Genomic DNA, 14886 nt, shown 5'->3' on the forward strand with positions numbered 1-14886 from the left:
TCTGTTACTATTATGATTAATTTCCATGACTCATCCTTATATTAAGAAATTTATTGATTTCTTTAATTTGTTTTTTAATCTTATTAATATTTAGGACTTGATACGTGTAGCTTTTTGCGCAATTCCATTTGCTTATCTAGTCGTAGCGAAGTTATTGGTAAGTATGTATGAAGTATTTTATTCATTTTTACAGTAGTTTATTACACAAATAAAAATGTTATGCCAACCTTCGTTTATTCAAAGTAACATTTACATTTACATGGCTATGTACGCAATTTTCATACTCTTCCTAGTGAAAGCACTTCAGGAGGCCTGTTATATTTTTCAAACTGGATTAGGTAAATTTCAGGTACTTAAAATGACGGTATTTTTTGATAAAATGTATCAGAGATTAAGCACCAATTGTAGCTGGCTTTTATAATAGGTTTTACGTTTGCAGAAGCATTAGGCTTCGAATGAATTATATTTCGAATTAGCCTCGTTGCGTCGATCATAAAAATATACACAAATATAGACCACATCTATACAACAAATATACACAAATATAGGTATCGGAAATCTATTTCGATCAAAAAGTATCAATTTCCGGCCTATGTAACCTATTTCTGGTATAAGATATTCCGATTTCGTATTCAGGTTTGGCTTCTTGTCCTGATGGAGAAAATATGTAATTACGTAGACTGAGAAGATTACTTTAGTAAAAGCATAAATTTCCCATTTTTTATCAACTTTTGGTATAAGGTGAAGAGTGGATAGCCCTTACTATTTTAATTTAAAATGTCATATTGTTAACCGTTTATAATATGATATGTATAGTGGTTTGACAAATTGATGCACGTTAGTGTCTATCCCTCTGATTTCCTTTTGTTCTTTCTTAAACCACTGCAATGTGGAGCCAACCTTATAGTTAAATATTCACAGCTTTGTGTATTAAATTAAGTTTTATACAAGTATTTAAATATAGTGTTTCCAATGCATTAAATGGATTAAATTTACAGGTGCACTCTCATTAATAATTATAGTGTAACTTTGTCTCCGCAATCTCCATTACACTACTTATACTAACTATTTTCTAACATTTAAATGTTTCTGCCTGTTGGTAAACTTTACTTGAAAGTCTCAACAGCTGTTTTGTCAGTTAATTTTAGACTTTCTTTAGTAAATTATTTTTCCAAATTCTCAAATATTGTGGGAAACTATTTCGATTTTCTCTTCGTAAAAACCCTCCTTAAAATATTGTTTAAACCCATTATTCGGATTGGTTCTGCTGTTCTAGATATCAATTAATAGCAACCAATTTAGCGATTCATTGTTATTACAAAATTTCTTATGATTAATGTTTACCCATGAGACCATTAAAATTACTTTTGATTGAAAATCGTTTTTAAACTACTCAAATCTTAGCCACATACAATAACATAATTTAATAATATCATGTGAATTAGAAGATATACTGAACAGATATAAGTAAGGGTGTAAGTGATGTAAAATTGACTATAAATGGTCTTTATAACTGCTTATGTTATGCTTTGCCAATAATTATTCCCCTCGTCAAAAGTTTTATCACGTATGTGTCTGAGGAGAAAATATAGCAAAGAGTATAATGACAACAAAGACATTGTAGTGACAGCTCTGAATATTTATGAATCCAACGCTAGCTTTCAATAGCTCCATGACTACTTTAATCTAGATTTATAGAATTTCGGGTAAGTAGGCTCTGCCCCAAGTTCTGAAACAGAAAGACAATCTCACACCTGCAGAAAATTCAGTCTCTGGGGTTACCTGCTTCCTTGAACTTCCAGTCTACTGCACCACGAATCAAAAACAAATCTGTTGTCTAGAATTGCGTGTTCTTTGGACGCTCCTGGCTCGAGGATTTGGACGTTGCATGTTTCTGGAAGGCACATTAATCTTGAAGCCTTATCTCTCAGAGCCAGTTAGTCTTTTATTCCTGAATTTCTTAAGCCATCAAGAATCTATGAAACCCTGATTGATAGACGTCTACAGTCTGTGTGTACTGGTTAACAAAACACCTGTGACGTGATCATGTAAATTCTTATGAATTTTGATACAGATCAAAAGCCACAGTATTATGTGTAATCGTCAACGTCTAGAAAATATTCAAACTAGATATACTTACCATTATTTAGAACCAAAAATTATACCTCATATAAACTCTAGGTACTGACACTTAATTTCTACTTAGAGCTTAAATACATTAGCTAAACGATGACTTATAAACAACAAGTGTGTTAAACATTACTTTGTCTTAGATTTAGATTTACCTTTTGGTTACAGCACACACGCCAATCCTAAGGAAAATCCAAACTCCCTTAGGAAACTAATACTGTTTAGTCGTGAAGACCGTATAATAACTAAATATTTGGTCCATAAAGCATGTAGGCGAATATAGCTCTATACATTCATCTTTAAGATATAAGATATTCAGTTTATTAGTGTTTGAAATTTAAGTAGGACCTATGAGCTGGTTTGGCATAGCATAGTTTTATTTTAGAGGAAATATTATTTATAAAATTACTATTTCTTAGATAAGTACTATTTCAATTTTAGAGATGCATGGTTATATGTTTGTGCATCAATTTAGTTGTATAAAGAAAAACAGTAACAATTTACATTAGTATTTACATAACAGGAGAACATTTCATTATTATTTTCAATAATAAGAAATGCCTCGTTAGTCATTTATCAGTTGACAGTAACATAAAGACAGGGTGTGTTAACTAATAGTAGTTGTGGTTAGTTATCCTTTAATCAAATACTATTAATGATGGTATAGAGTGGCGCATTTAGGCCATTATCATTATTATCTAACGCCCTTGGAACATGGATAGTTACGAAATTAGTGGTATCTACGGCATAAGGAAAATTTTAGTGTGTTTCGTATATTTGTGGTATGTACATTTAAGGTCATTTTTTGTTTATTTTGACTTGGTATTAACCTGTTTTCTTAATTTAGTGGAAACAATAGAAGAGTTTCGTGGATCGAGGTTACGAAGTTCAATGATTGTAGTTGTTTTATTCTGAAGTAAACATAATAAATATCACGCGTTTGTGACCATATATTTTGATTTTGTCGGTAAGAGGCAGTTAGGTTTGTACTTACACGTCACAGGTAATTTTGGAATTTACATCATACAATAGCTATTTCTAGTCTACTCTGAGAGATCCTGTAATTAACTTTTATGTTTGTGTACCGTTACATATATAAACCAGTAAGAGTGTATTTAACTAATATTTTGTCTAATATATTGGTAATTGTACAGCAATACAGCCTATATTCCTCCTGAAATGATAATAAATATCAGAATTTTTAGGATAGTCAAAGAATTAGAATCAAAACATTAAAAAAGTGGAATATAAACACACAATTCTTTGTTTAAAGGTTATTTTTGACGATGGAAGGATTGTGAAGGAAACAGGATTTTTCCGGACATTTGCCATCGTTCAGTGAAACAAGAAAACAGTAACACTACGTTTCGAGATCTGCAATCTGATCTCTTCTTCAGGTAAAGAACTAACCTAATACATAATTACAAACTAAGTTAAAATAAACAAATCTTACTAAAGCGTTGTGGCACGCCTAAGTCAGGAATCACAACCTACATGTTGTTGTCAACTTCACTAACACTAAAGACATGCACTTAATACAAAACTATACAAAACACTAATCATTAAAAGTAAACTACGGAAACAGCAGATCTCGAAACGTAGTGTTACTGTTTTCTTGTTTCACTGAACGATGGCAAATGTCCGGAAAAATCCTGTTTCCTTCATAAACACACAATAATTAAGGAGTTCCTTGGAGTGCACCAAATACTGAAATATACGAGTGTAAAAGTATAGTTAGGGTTGGTTTTTAATATTTATAGTTCATGGCTATAATAGTTCACCATCGTATCAGCAATTTTTAAATATTTACTTTTGTACTAACTGTAAATGTAGAGACTAAGGAAATAGTAAGTTTACAGAAAAATATTCATAAATCTATAAGTTGTACTTGTGATCTGGTGTTATCTTTAACGCCACATAGAGTAATTGAGTAATAAGTTGACTAGCGCTATATAAAACATTAAGTGCCAATGTCTGACGCTATTTGAAACTCTCTGGATCGTGCTCGCAGTTTACATGATAACCACCGCAAGGATTAATCATTACATTATTAAAATCTCACTTATTAAATAACTAAATCTTATATTATTAAATGAAGTTACAAAAACAGACCACTTGATTGCTTGGGAATAATTCCAAAGAAACATAAATAAAAACGTATTAATAACACAATAGAGCCCATGTTAAATTCCATTCCATTCTCCTTGATTTATAAAAAACTAATTTGTAGTCCGGTCTAAAATGTACGATTGGCATAAATATTTTAAAATAATTATGTTTAAATTACGAGGTAATTAAATATTATGTGTACTCGTAGTACACATATTTTGACGTGACAACGTCTTAAATTAGGTTGCGGCTCGGAATCACTCATGAAAAAGTGTAACGCCCGGTAACGTTACGATGCCCGTCCAGTGGGTCCGCCGCACGGGATCAGCACGGGATAAAGCAGATAACTGTGGTTCCGCCGCACGGGATAAAGCAGATAACTATGTTTATTCGTGAAAATGTGGAGTGCTTAGATTCGTCATTTACAACAACTACAACAATAAAGGTAAATAATTGTACACTGATATTTCATTATCGTAAACTATGATTGATTGATTAATTGTTAGATTGACACAAAAGTTGAGAAACTGAGTTTATAGGTTATGTCATACTATTGACAAATGTTGATAGTGTTAAGTAAATTATTAGTTTAAATCACTCTGCAATCAATCGTAATTCAGTCGATTGAGAAGAAACAGCGCGTATTGCTAGTCACACATTTAAAATAACAAATTATAACCTCTAACCTGTCATAACAGTGCGACCAAACAAACGAACTAAACCGACCAATCACCACGCGCGCGGAGTTAGAATTTAACTGTGTTTAGCAAGAATTTCAAATTCCAATTTTAGTAAATGTTTTATTCAACTTTACCATTTACAATAACAAATTTTAATTAATTTCAAATTATGCACAATGTTTTAGTAAACAAAATATATTTCTATAGTTAAAATTTGTGCAATTCTTATTTTCATTCAATTCCTTTTCCTATTGTGCAATTTAATAATATTCATATCAATAAATATTCTACCGAGAAAAAGACGTTGTTACGTGAAATCTTCGCCCGTAAAACCGACTTTACAGGCAACCATAATTTTTTTGTTTTTTTATAAATAGAGGTACATTAATAATTTAACTGTATTGGCATTAAAGAATGTGCATACGACTTTGAGACTTATACTGCTACATAACAGTTCCCTTCTTATACCACACACTTCGCCCAGCGCCGTTCCACTGCTCGAGGCCGGTTTTGAAGCCGCTTTTCTAAACCTTGAAATGTGACTGCGTCTTATTTTGTTTGAACATCTGATACATATTAAAATCAGTCATATCCGAAAACTCATGGTCATCGTAATGATGGTTTTAAAATAGGATTAGTCATTTTCAAAGTACTGGATTAGTTATTGAGAAATCGAACGTGAATTTATTTTTACTGTGGTGAAAGAAATTTCGGAACAAACTTTGCAGACACAAGTTTGAAACTCAAATCATCGCTCAAACTTATAGTGAAATGATTAATACATTCTCACTAATTTCTTCTACGCCTAATTAACTGTTTGTCTTTCGTCATTAATTTTAGTACTTATTCAATGTGTTCATCACTTTCAACTTCCTTTATAAAGTTAAAATCACTCATAAACGTTGCGTAGAATGCCTAAAGTCATCACTAAATTTAATATCTTTTCATAAGCCTATTTACATGTATAGCTAATCTTTCGACAAAACTGCATTCAAATACGCTGAGTAATTGTTTCCGACATATAAGAATACAGAAGTAATCAAAGAAGGTTCACCGAACCTTGTAGATAATATCAGGTATACATTTAAATTTAAACTCTGTTAAGACATTGTCTTGTATTGTCTAACAACGGAGACATTATAACACTCCGGACACTCCGGAAGAACAGGCATAGTATTTATTTTTTTAGTTATCTGATAATGAATTCTTTAAATTTCTAAATGCCTTGTTCTATAAATCAAAACGTCATTTGAAATGTGTTCTTCTTAATATTTGCAGAACAGTGATAATAGTGATTTAGTAATTTTTCAACAACAAATATATTAATATAGTGCTTTCAAAGGCACTTGCTTGAAAGCAGTGGCGATTTCATTGCCCGATGGAAATGTTTTCGCTTCGACTTAATTGATGTTGCCACGAAAGAATTCCACAGCTCTTAAACTACAATTATTGAATCCAAATGGTTTTGTCATGATGTTACTATTCTTAGTCGGTTCTTCGAAGCAGATGATGACTGCCCTGATGAAGGTTAAGAGGCATGATTTTAGAAATACTTTCCGTTCACACCTTCCGATCACAAGATCCCTGAAAGTCTGGCTTAGCAGCTAATTGTGTAACTGTGGGTTTCTTCTAAAGAACTTTGATTTGTAACTCGAATATTTTCTTCTTGTTGAGGTTTGTTTGATTACTTCAACTTGCCTGTTTGCCTCAATGTCAAACATTTACACAGTCTGTTTCATATTGTTATTAGGTGATTCCTTAAGTTTAGTTCATAGCAATGTATACTGCTTGTTGTAACCTTCACACTATTTCCTAATGCACTTGTTTGAAATACTTTTTCTTCATACAGGCGAAATCATAGTGAAAAAAACTTTTCATGAACTTTTAGAATTTGGTTGGAAATTTTCTTCACAATTGTTTTGATAGTAGATGATACTTATGTATTTAACTACCTCAATAAAAGATTTACTACATCTTACAGTCTACTGTTGTATTGTCATATTGTGTAGTGTCATGCGCGTGCAGACAAACACTGCAAAATTGTATATATTATTGAATATATAAATATTTCATTGAAAATATGTATATTACATTGTTTTATATATAGCCTGTTCTTTTAAGTGTGCTTTCGTATTATGCTTGGTACATGTATATTCATTATATTGATATACTGATATATCCCAAATTATTCTGAAGTTGATTAAATGTCCTCTTTTATTGATTTTGCCTTTAGTGTATATTTTGCTCTTTTTCACTTACCATTAAAAATTTTATTTATTTTCATTAGTATTGTACAGCATTTGGGATGCGACGGCTGATTGGTTTAATGGTTTATGAATGTTCAATGGGATTAGACATTAATAATGACAATAAGATAGTTTTTATCTATAATTAACTCCAACCTGTGCCTTTTAGGAAGTGAAGATGAAAATTCTATTGGTTTTGATGAGTTTGTGTGAACTCGCTTGCTGTGCTCGGATCCTTGCAATGTTGCCGTTTCCCAGCAAGAGTCACAGTATTTTGCACAATGCCATTTTCCGTTTGTTGGCTGAAAGAGGTCACCAAGTAACGGTTTACAGTGCATACACTCCACCCGCCAGTGTGGCCAACATTACACATGTCGACCTACCCACTAGTCTCAAAGAGCTGACGAGTAAGACACAATTTTACTTAATATCAACTTAGTACGTATATAAAAATTACTTTGATATCTTAAAATTCAAATCCAAGTAAAAAAAATACCATGTATACCTGCAATAGTACCTAACTCGTTTCACTGTTACAGGTACGTGGACGTTTGAACAGTTCAAAGAGATTGTGGACGAAAACCATTTTTATGGGTTTTCAGTGAAGGGCTATTTCGAATTGTCAACTTTAGCTTGCGAAGACGTCTTTAAAAATCGAAATATAAAGGAACTGCTCGAGTCAGATGAGTCTTACGACTTAATTTTCCTTGAACTTGGGCTAGGACAGGAGTCTTTCTCTGTTTTTAGTCACAAATTCAAAGCTCCCATAATCAATTTTCATGGATTTACATCTTGGAGTCTAATTGACTGGGTTCCTGGAAACGCTTTATCCATCGCCCACATTCCCGAAGTAGCTTCATTTCCATTTGGAAACAAAATGTCGTTGAAGGAACGGCTCCAGAATTTTTTGTCAACTTGTCTTAGTTTACTGTACCTCCATTTAGTACATCTGCCAAAGCAACAAAAGTTGGCAGAACAGTACTACAAAGGTGCCAGCTATATGCCTCATGTATCAGAAATGCTGAAAGAGATCGCAATCACTTTTATAAATTCACAAAAGAATTTAGAATACCCCAGACCGTATACACCAAATATGATTCCCATTGCAGGAGCACATTTGGCAACTCATATGACACCTCTACCTCCGGTAAGTATTTAAATTTTAATTATTTTTGTGTCCACAACCTACGATATATCATTGATGATAATGATGAAGGCAAAATATGATAATAATTTAATCTAATTCAGTGACTCCATTTCATTTCTAAAGTTATCTGCTTGTGTCTTTGTTTACACGACCTATAACTGTATAGATTACTCATTATTTAATGGTAACTATTACCTTAGTAAAGTACCGCGATTCTTAATTTTATTAGGTTTCTTTTATTCTAGGACATAAAAACATTCATCGAAAAAGCTCAAGAAGGGGCAATTTTCTTCAGTTTGGGTACATATGCTCCAGCACATCTTCTGCCCAGTAAATATATTCAGGCATTCGTCAACGCGTTCAAAAAGATGCCTCAGGTGGTCATATGGCAAATCGAGCTGGAAAATATACCTGAACTGCCTAAAAATGTGATGCTCACGAAATGGGCGCCTCAACCTACGATATTAAGTAAGTCAATGAGAAAATGACAGTAGCAAGTAAGGTAAGGTCTTCTGTATTTCAGTTGTAAAAAAAATATTTCTTACATATTTCACCCCACACCAGACGAGTATGCAGTTAGAAAATTACTATCACTGGATCACTGGGTCAATTCCAATCAATAATGAATGTCACTGAGATCTTAACTGTAGGAGTAAAAATTGTTACTTATTTGGATAACTTTTAATGAATTCTAAGTATATTCTAATACTGGAATATTTGAAAGTTACGTCATGGTCCATGCAGTACATAAAATCTTTTTTAAGACTTAACTAAAGTGGGTATTGTAATTAATTTGCCAAGATTTTTATACATAACAACAATATCATTTGTGTACTTTTTTATTTTAGAAACTTATTAAAAGAAATTAAGGTAAAAACAATCGTATACGCATTAAGTATTTTCTTTATTTAATCACTACATTGACACTTCATAATAACCAATATTTATAATGTTTTGCTATCGAAAGGCCTCACAAAATACAAAATAAAAACTGATCAAATACTGGTTATTGTGATTTTTAATGTATTGATTAAACTTAGATAAACCAATATAACATCTATATTCAACATTAGCTTTAATACTTTGTGATACTCTTTTTCCATCCATAGTTAATTCTTTGCTCCATACGTAAATTTGGCACTTTTTCCACAGAAATGTATTTTATTTATATCTATTTACTCATTAATTTATGGTTTATTAGACGTCCACCTAATTTATACCTTTCTGTTTTATTTATTTACTTTCCTTTGTATATTTATATTTGGATTTGTTACAGTGCAAAATGACCAATTTAGGTTTTCGATCTAAATGTATCAATATCCTAGAAATAATATTACGTTCCGAATCAATACCATTATTTAGTATTTGGTATTTTCACACACATGTTTTGAATTTGTTTACACAACAAACACATTTCAATTTACAAAAACAGGAAACTTCCCAGCCATATTTATTTTAAATTCTTATTCAAAACTATACAGAGTGTCCCGTAACTCTCTTTAATAAGGTATAACACATTTTTGCTCAATTCAAGAAAATCCCATTTCACCACATGAACATGGGTCTCTGGTGCTTAATTTTCCTCTTTATCTCTCCGTATGTGTTTTTTTATTAAAAATGCATATCTTAAAAACTAATAAAATAACACCAAATTTGGCTCAAACATTTATTGCAACAAGGCCAGTTACTGAAAAACTGTTATGATATTGTACTTAAAAGTTTTAAACTGACGACGATAACAAAAATCATAAAAACCAGCAATTTTAAAGATGTTAAAGATTGTGTTTGTCTTCAAGTTAAATCATTTAGGTTGCTTTAAACTGTAATGTTCCGCCGACTTTTTCATTACTCGTAAAATATGTTGAAACGTTCTCAGTTTCTGTTATATGTCACTTCTTATAATCTCTTCAGAGTACACGCTTTTGACAATCTTTGTGCCTGCAGGTCATCCCAACTGCGTCCTCTTACTGACTCACGGAGGGTTGACTATTCAGTCAGCACGAAACCTTTCATGCTGGAAAACCTGTCGTTGGGATCCCGTTCTTTCGTGAACAGAGGTAAACGTTTTAAAACTTCAGTTAAGCAGCATTTTAACCATAAATACCTCACTTGCAAAGTCTTTGGAGTGATACAAACTAATGAATTAAATTTCTCAATTATTATTTTATTACAATTCGGGTAAGGGGGAGGTGTAAACAATCTTAAAAACTAATAAGCAATAATTTTTATTGCACTCAAATTCTTAAATGGTTACTGCAATTATTGATTTTATTATTATAGAAGCGTAACTATTCACAAAGGCAGGTATTTAAGGCATATTGTTGCAAATATACTAAAACGAAATAACCATTTAGTTAAGATTGTTTTAACAGGCGATACCGGTTTAATCTAAAGGCGGAGGTTTATTTAAGATATGGGTTTTATACCTACTCTATAATTCAATCTGTAACTATCATCCCCCTCATATCTATTTTATAATTTTTTAAATCTCAAAGAAGTAACCAGAAACCTATTACAGATAATGTCCACCTCATCAGTTTGGAAATAAACTCGTGATGTACCACTTGGAAGAAGCTTTAAACGTGGTTTGCATTAACAATTTCATAAAGCCAATCTTGACCCACTTGATAGGTTTTTGTAGTAGATTTAGTTCTACGAAGTTTATGAAGTATCAGGTAGTGGATTATCATGTTTTAAAAAGGTTCATGTTCACATTAATTTGAAACCTTGTTGACAGATACAACATGAAGTTCTACGAAAAGTTAGGAGTTGGTATTACATTGGAACTGAATGATATTACAGAAGAAACTGTCTACATGGCAATTACAAAGGTGCTAAACGATTCGAGGTACGCATATAATAATTTTAATATGGAATTAATAATTTAACAGTTTAAACTGCTTATTTTCAAATTTAACGGATACAGTTAGTGTATATCTAAATATGTATATTCCAAAGACAAGTGTATCTAATAAAGTGACAACGAACTTACATATTGACCAACAATTAAAGTGATACATGAGCATAAGTTAAACTAAACCCTTTATACATATTAAAAGGGTTTAAAGTACGCAGATGGAACGGGGGATAAAAGAACTATTATAATTTATGAGACTCATCAATTAATTATTTGTTAGTGTAATTTACCGGGTTCTATACAACACCGTAGTTGAACTTTTACGCAAATCAAGCAATTGTTTAAATATTTTTAATCTAGTAGGATTACCTTTACTTAACCATTTAATAAACAATAAATGGTTTATAATTAATCTAATCACTAAGCAAAACCATTAGAATAAACGTAAGTATATAATAATAAATTCTTGGAGTTCAAAAAATTATATATAAATGCACACTATACCTCATTAGATCTTATTGTACATTTATAAATAATATACAAATTTGCCAATGACTTAGCTGTATACAGAAATATTGAGTACGTTTTGTGCTTTATGATTTCAAATTTTCCTCATTCTACTCAAGAGGTTACAACTGTTACTGTATATTTTTCTAATACAGCTTCTGGAGAATGCCAGGAGAGTGTCCAGAACTGTGAGAGACCAGCCCATGTCTCCAGCTGACAAAGCCGTGTACTTGTTATAGTACCTGGTTGTGTTTTTGATTTCAAATTTGTCCATTCTACTCAAGAGGATACTACTGTTATTGTATATTGCTCTCTTTCAGCTTCAGAGAGAACGCCAAAAGAGTGTCCAGAATTGTGAGAGACCAGCCCATGTCTCCAGCTGACACAGCCGTGTACTGGGTAGAGTACGTATTGAGACATGGAGGTGCTCCTCAACTTAAGCCATTTTCCTTGTCTCTTAAATGGTATCAACTATTCTTGTTGGATGTTGCTTTATACCTGATTGTCCTTCTGGCATTATTTATAGTCTTTGTTTACTACATCATGAAGAGAATGCTCAGATTTTTAATGGAAACAAAAGATATTTTTAGTATTCCAAAATTAAATGAAAAAATAAAATTATAATTGATAAAAAAAAATTGTATTTTTTTATTTGTATTAGCCTTAGTACATTTAGTTATATTTTACCTATAAAATGCAATCTTTTGTAAAGTGGTGTAATTTTATTTTTGGGTTCATTAACTTTGCTACACGTTTATCAATCATCAAGATTGCTTAAACATTAAATTGGACAGCTCTTTTAATGCTTTGATTTACTAAGCACATAATTTATCTTTATAGTAAGACTTTAAGACTTGGGTTATCCATTACTAATGTCACCTTTACACTTTTTAGTAACTTGGAAAACAATCGCTTTGTGTAGGTTATCTTAGTCTGTACTGCCTAATTCACCAATACTCGAGAGGTCTGATTCAGAAATTGCTGAGTAGTAATATTATTTGTAATGATGTTCGATCATTTTCTGATCTTAATAAAACGGAATTTATAAATTAAGTAATATATCGACTGCAGCAGATCTCATTCATCATATTAGAGAGTTTAGGGTTTTGTTACAAAAAAGTATTTCTAATAAAGTATCATTACACAAAAATTAACCACCATTAACCACTAGACGCAGCTGTGGCCGAGGGACGGTCAGGTGTAAGGTCGGAAGGGTACCAGTAATTATCACAGAACTGAAGGGCGGGTCCAACCCTACCCCTAGCCAGGGCAGTTGAGATGGACTTAGGTCAGTAACGGACCAATTACCATGACAATAAGGGCCAGAACGCTGTATCCATTGTTTTAGCCACGGGTTCCGCCCTTAATGCAAATGCTGTGAACATCTCAGCCCTTTCCCCCTCGAAACAACAGAGGGGTGAAAATATTTTTACACTTTTTCTTTTTGATGAATCAACCCTTTTGTGACCCTCTTCAGCTGTTCTCTGAACTTCCTACACTGCGAGTGGACGTAGTAATTGGCTGAGCTAGCTTATCACTCGTAGGGCTAGATTAATTTAATTTTTGTCTCACTCTTGAAAACGAACTGACTATAGACTAAAAATTTTGCATGACGCTTCGTTTATTTATGAGAAACACTGAAGTCGATGATGCAATAATATCAGTCTATAGGGTTGGTCAAGCGTTATTGAATATTTTTACAAAGGTCTTATAGGTAACTATTATCTAAACAAGAATATATTAGCATAAATACATTTTAAATTAAATTCAAAATACCCCACAGATATACAAAAATGTAGCCTACTTATCCACATACAAAAATCAATATATGTATAGACTCCATGTACAGACGTTTATTACCTAAAACCCAATACATAAAACACTTATAAAAAACACAATTTTATGAAAAAAATATGAATCTATTGTATGGCAAGATATATCGAGATAGATTTCATTTGTAAACTTTAAGTTTTTTTTGTTCTCTTAGGACAAGAAGCTTATAAATTGCACTTAGTCCTGTGAGAAAATTTTCACTGCTTATGGAGTGACAGGGTATTCAGGATGGGTAAGTTTAGGGAGTAGGGGCCGCCTCCTATCGAGATCCATGAGGAAGAATTAGGGCACTACATCTCAAAGTCATGTCCCCCTGGAAGAAGTGGAGGCCAGCTCTGAACCAGCCTCTCCAGTGAAAATAAGCAGGGGGTAGCATACCCTTGGTGAGGTCAGCAATAACCTCTGAGGTTAGGGAACAAACCCCACCAACTCCAATAGTCATCTCCCACAGTAGACTAGACCTATCGAATTGTACATGAACCCCAGAATCTCGACATATACGGTTAGTAATGTGCCGCTCCTGGATATCCATAAGGTTGCCCAGATTGAAGTGACACATCAGTTTTTGCTGTGCCCAGTGGTGGGTTCAACTGGAAGGTATAAACCAGCCAGAAATGATCCCTGCTGTATAGCCTTTAAGTTTAAGTTTTGCATGACACTTCATTTTTACAAGAATAAGTTATGTAATGCACTATTTTCTTGTCTGTGTGTCTGTATGTCCTCAGGATTCCTGGATAATGAAATGCGCTATATATTTGACATTTCACAAGCTATCTCAGCAAAGATGTCCGTAGACATGTTACGACACGTGGCGAGGCGTACCTCCTCCATACAGGTACTTTCTAAACGCTTCTATAAAAAATGTATTTCCATTTTAATTTTTTTTTAAGTAGTTGAGATAAATAAAACGTCAAAAATGTGAGGTAAAAATGATTTACTGTTAATTGTAGCATATTTTAAATACATTATTAGCCATAATAAACAGTACTGAAACTGAATCAGCTGTAGTTGCCTTCTCGATCAGCTGATTCAATTGTCGATTGTTGACACGGCTTCGTGTTCCTTACTTTTAGGAATGGTTAGATTTTGCTACCATGGTGCTAACAACGGTAGAGAGAGTTTTTATAGTAGAGCATTATTTTCGCTCATACGGAATTGGAAGTTCGGGTAGGCCAAGCTTGTCATTCACTGCATTACGTTTTCAAGAACATTTACAAAAAACCCGCCTAGTAATGCTGTGATTCTTAGTGTACTTGAAAAATTTCGAAGATTAGGTAGTGATTTTAAAAAACAGCGAACGGGCTTTTCAGGTCGCGCTACTACTATCTGTACAAATGAAAACCACGAAAGAGTGTTGCAGCAAGTGTTACAGTCACC

General features: G+C 32.7%; 1 protein-coding gene across 1 annotated transcript in view; it reads left to right on the forward strand.

Moving 5' to 3' along the window:
- The first annotated feature begins 2906 nt into the window (after positions 1-2906).
- LOC124355581 (UDP-glycosyltransferase UGT5-like) overlaps positions 2907-14886 on the forward strand; it is a 46776-nt gene continuing 34796 nt past the window's right edge. The window contains exons 1-8 of the mRNA XM_046806743.1: positions 2907-3133; positions 7335-7572; positions 7705-8312; positions 8558-8784; positions 10307-10369; positions 11050-11160; positions 11997-12265; positions 14235-14344. Of these exons, the coding sequence (XP_046662699.1) occupies positions 7344-7572; positions 7705-8312; positions 8558-8784; positions 10307-10369; positions 11050-11160; positions 11997-12265; positions 14235-14344 (1617 nt within the window). The 5' untranslated portion in view covers positions 2907-3133; positions 7335-7343. The remainder of the gene's footprint in view (positions 3134-7334; positions 7573-7704; positions 8313-8557; positions 8785-10306; positions 10370-11049; positions 11161-11996; positions 12266-14234; positions 14345-14886) is intronic.

This window comes from Homalodisca vitripennis, chromosome 2 (assembly GCF_021130785.1).
Source record: "Homalodisca vitripennis isolate AUS2020 chromosome 2, UT_GWSS_2.1, whole genome shotgun sequence".
Classification (NCBI taxonomy): Eukaryota; Metazoa; Arthropoda; class Insecta; order Hemiptera; family Cicadellidae; genus Homalodisca; species Homalodisca vitripennis.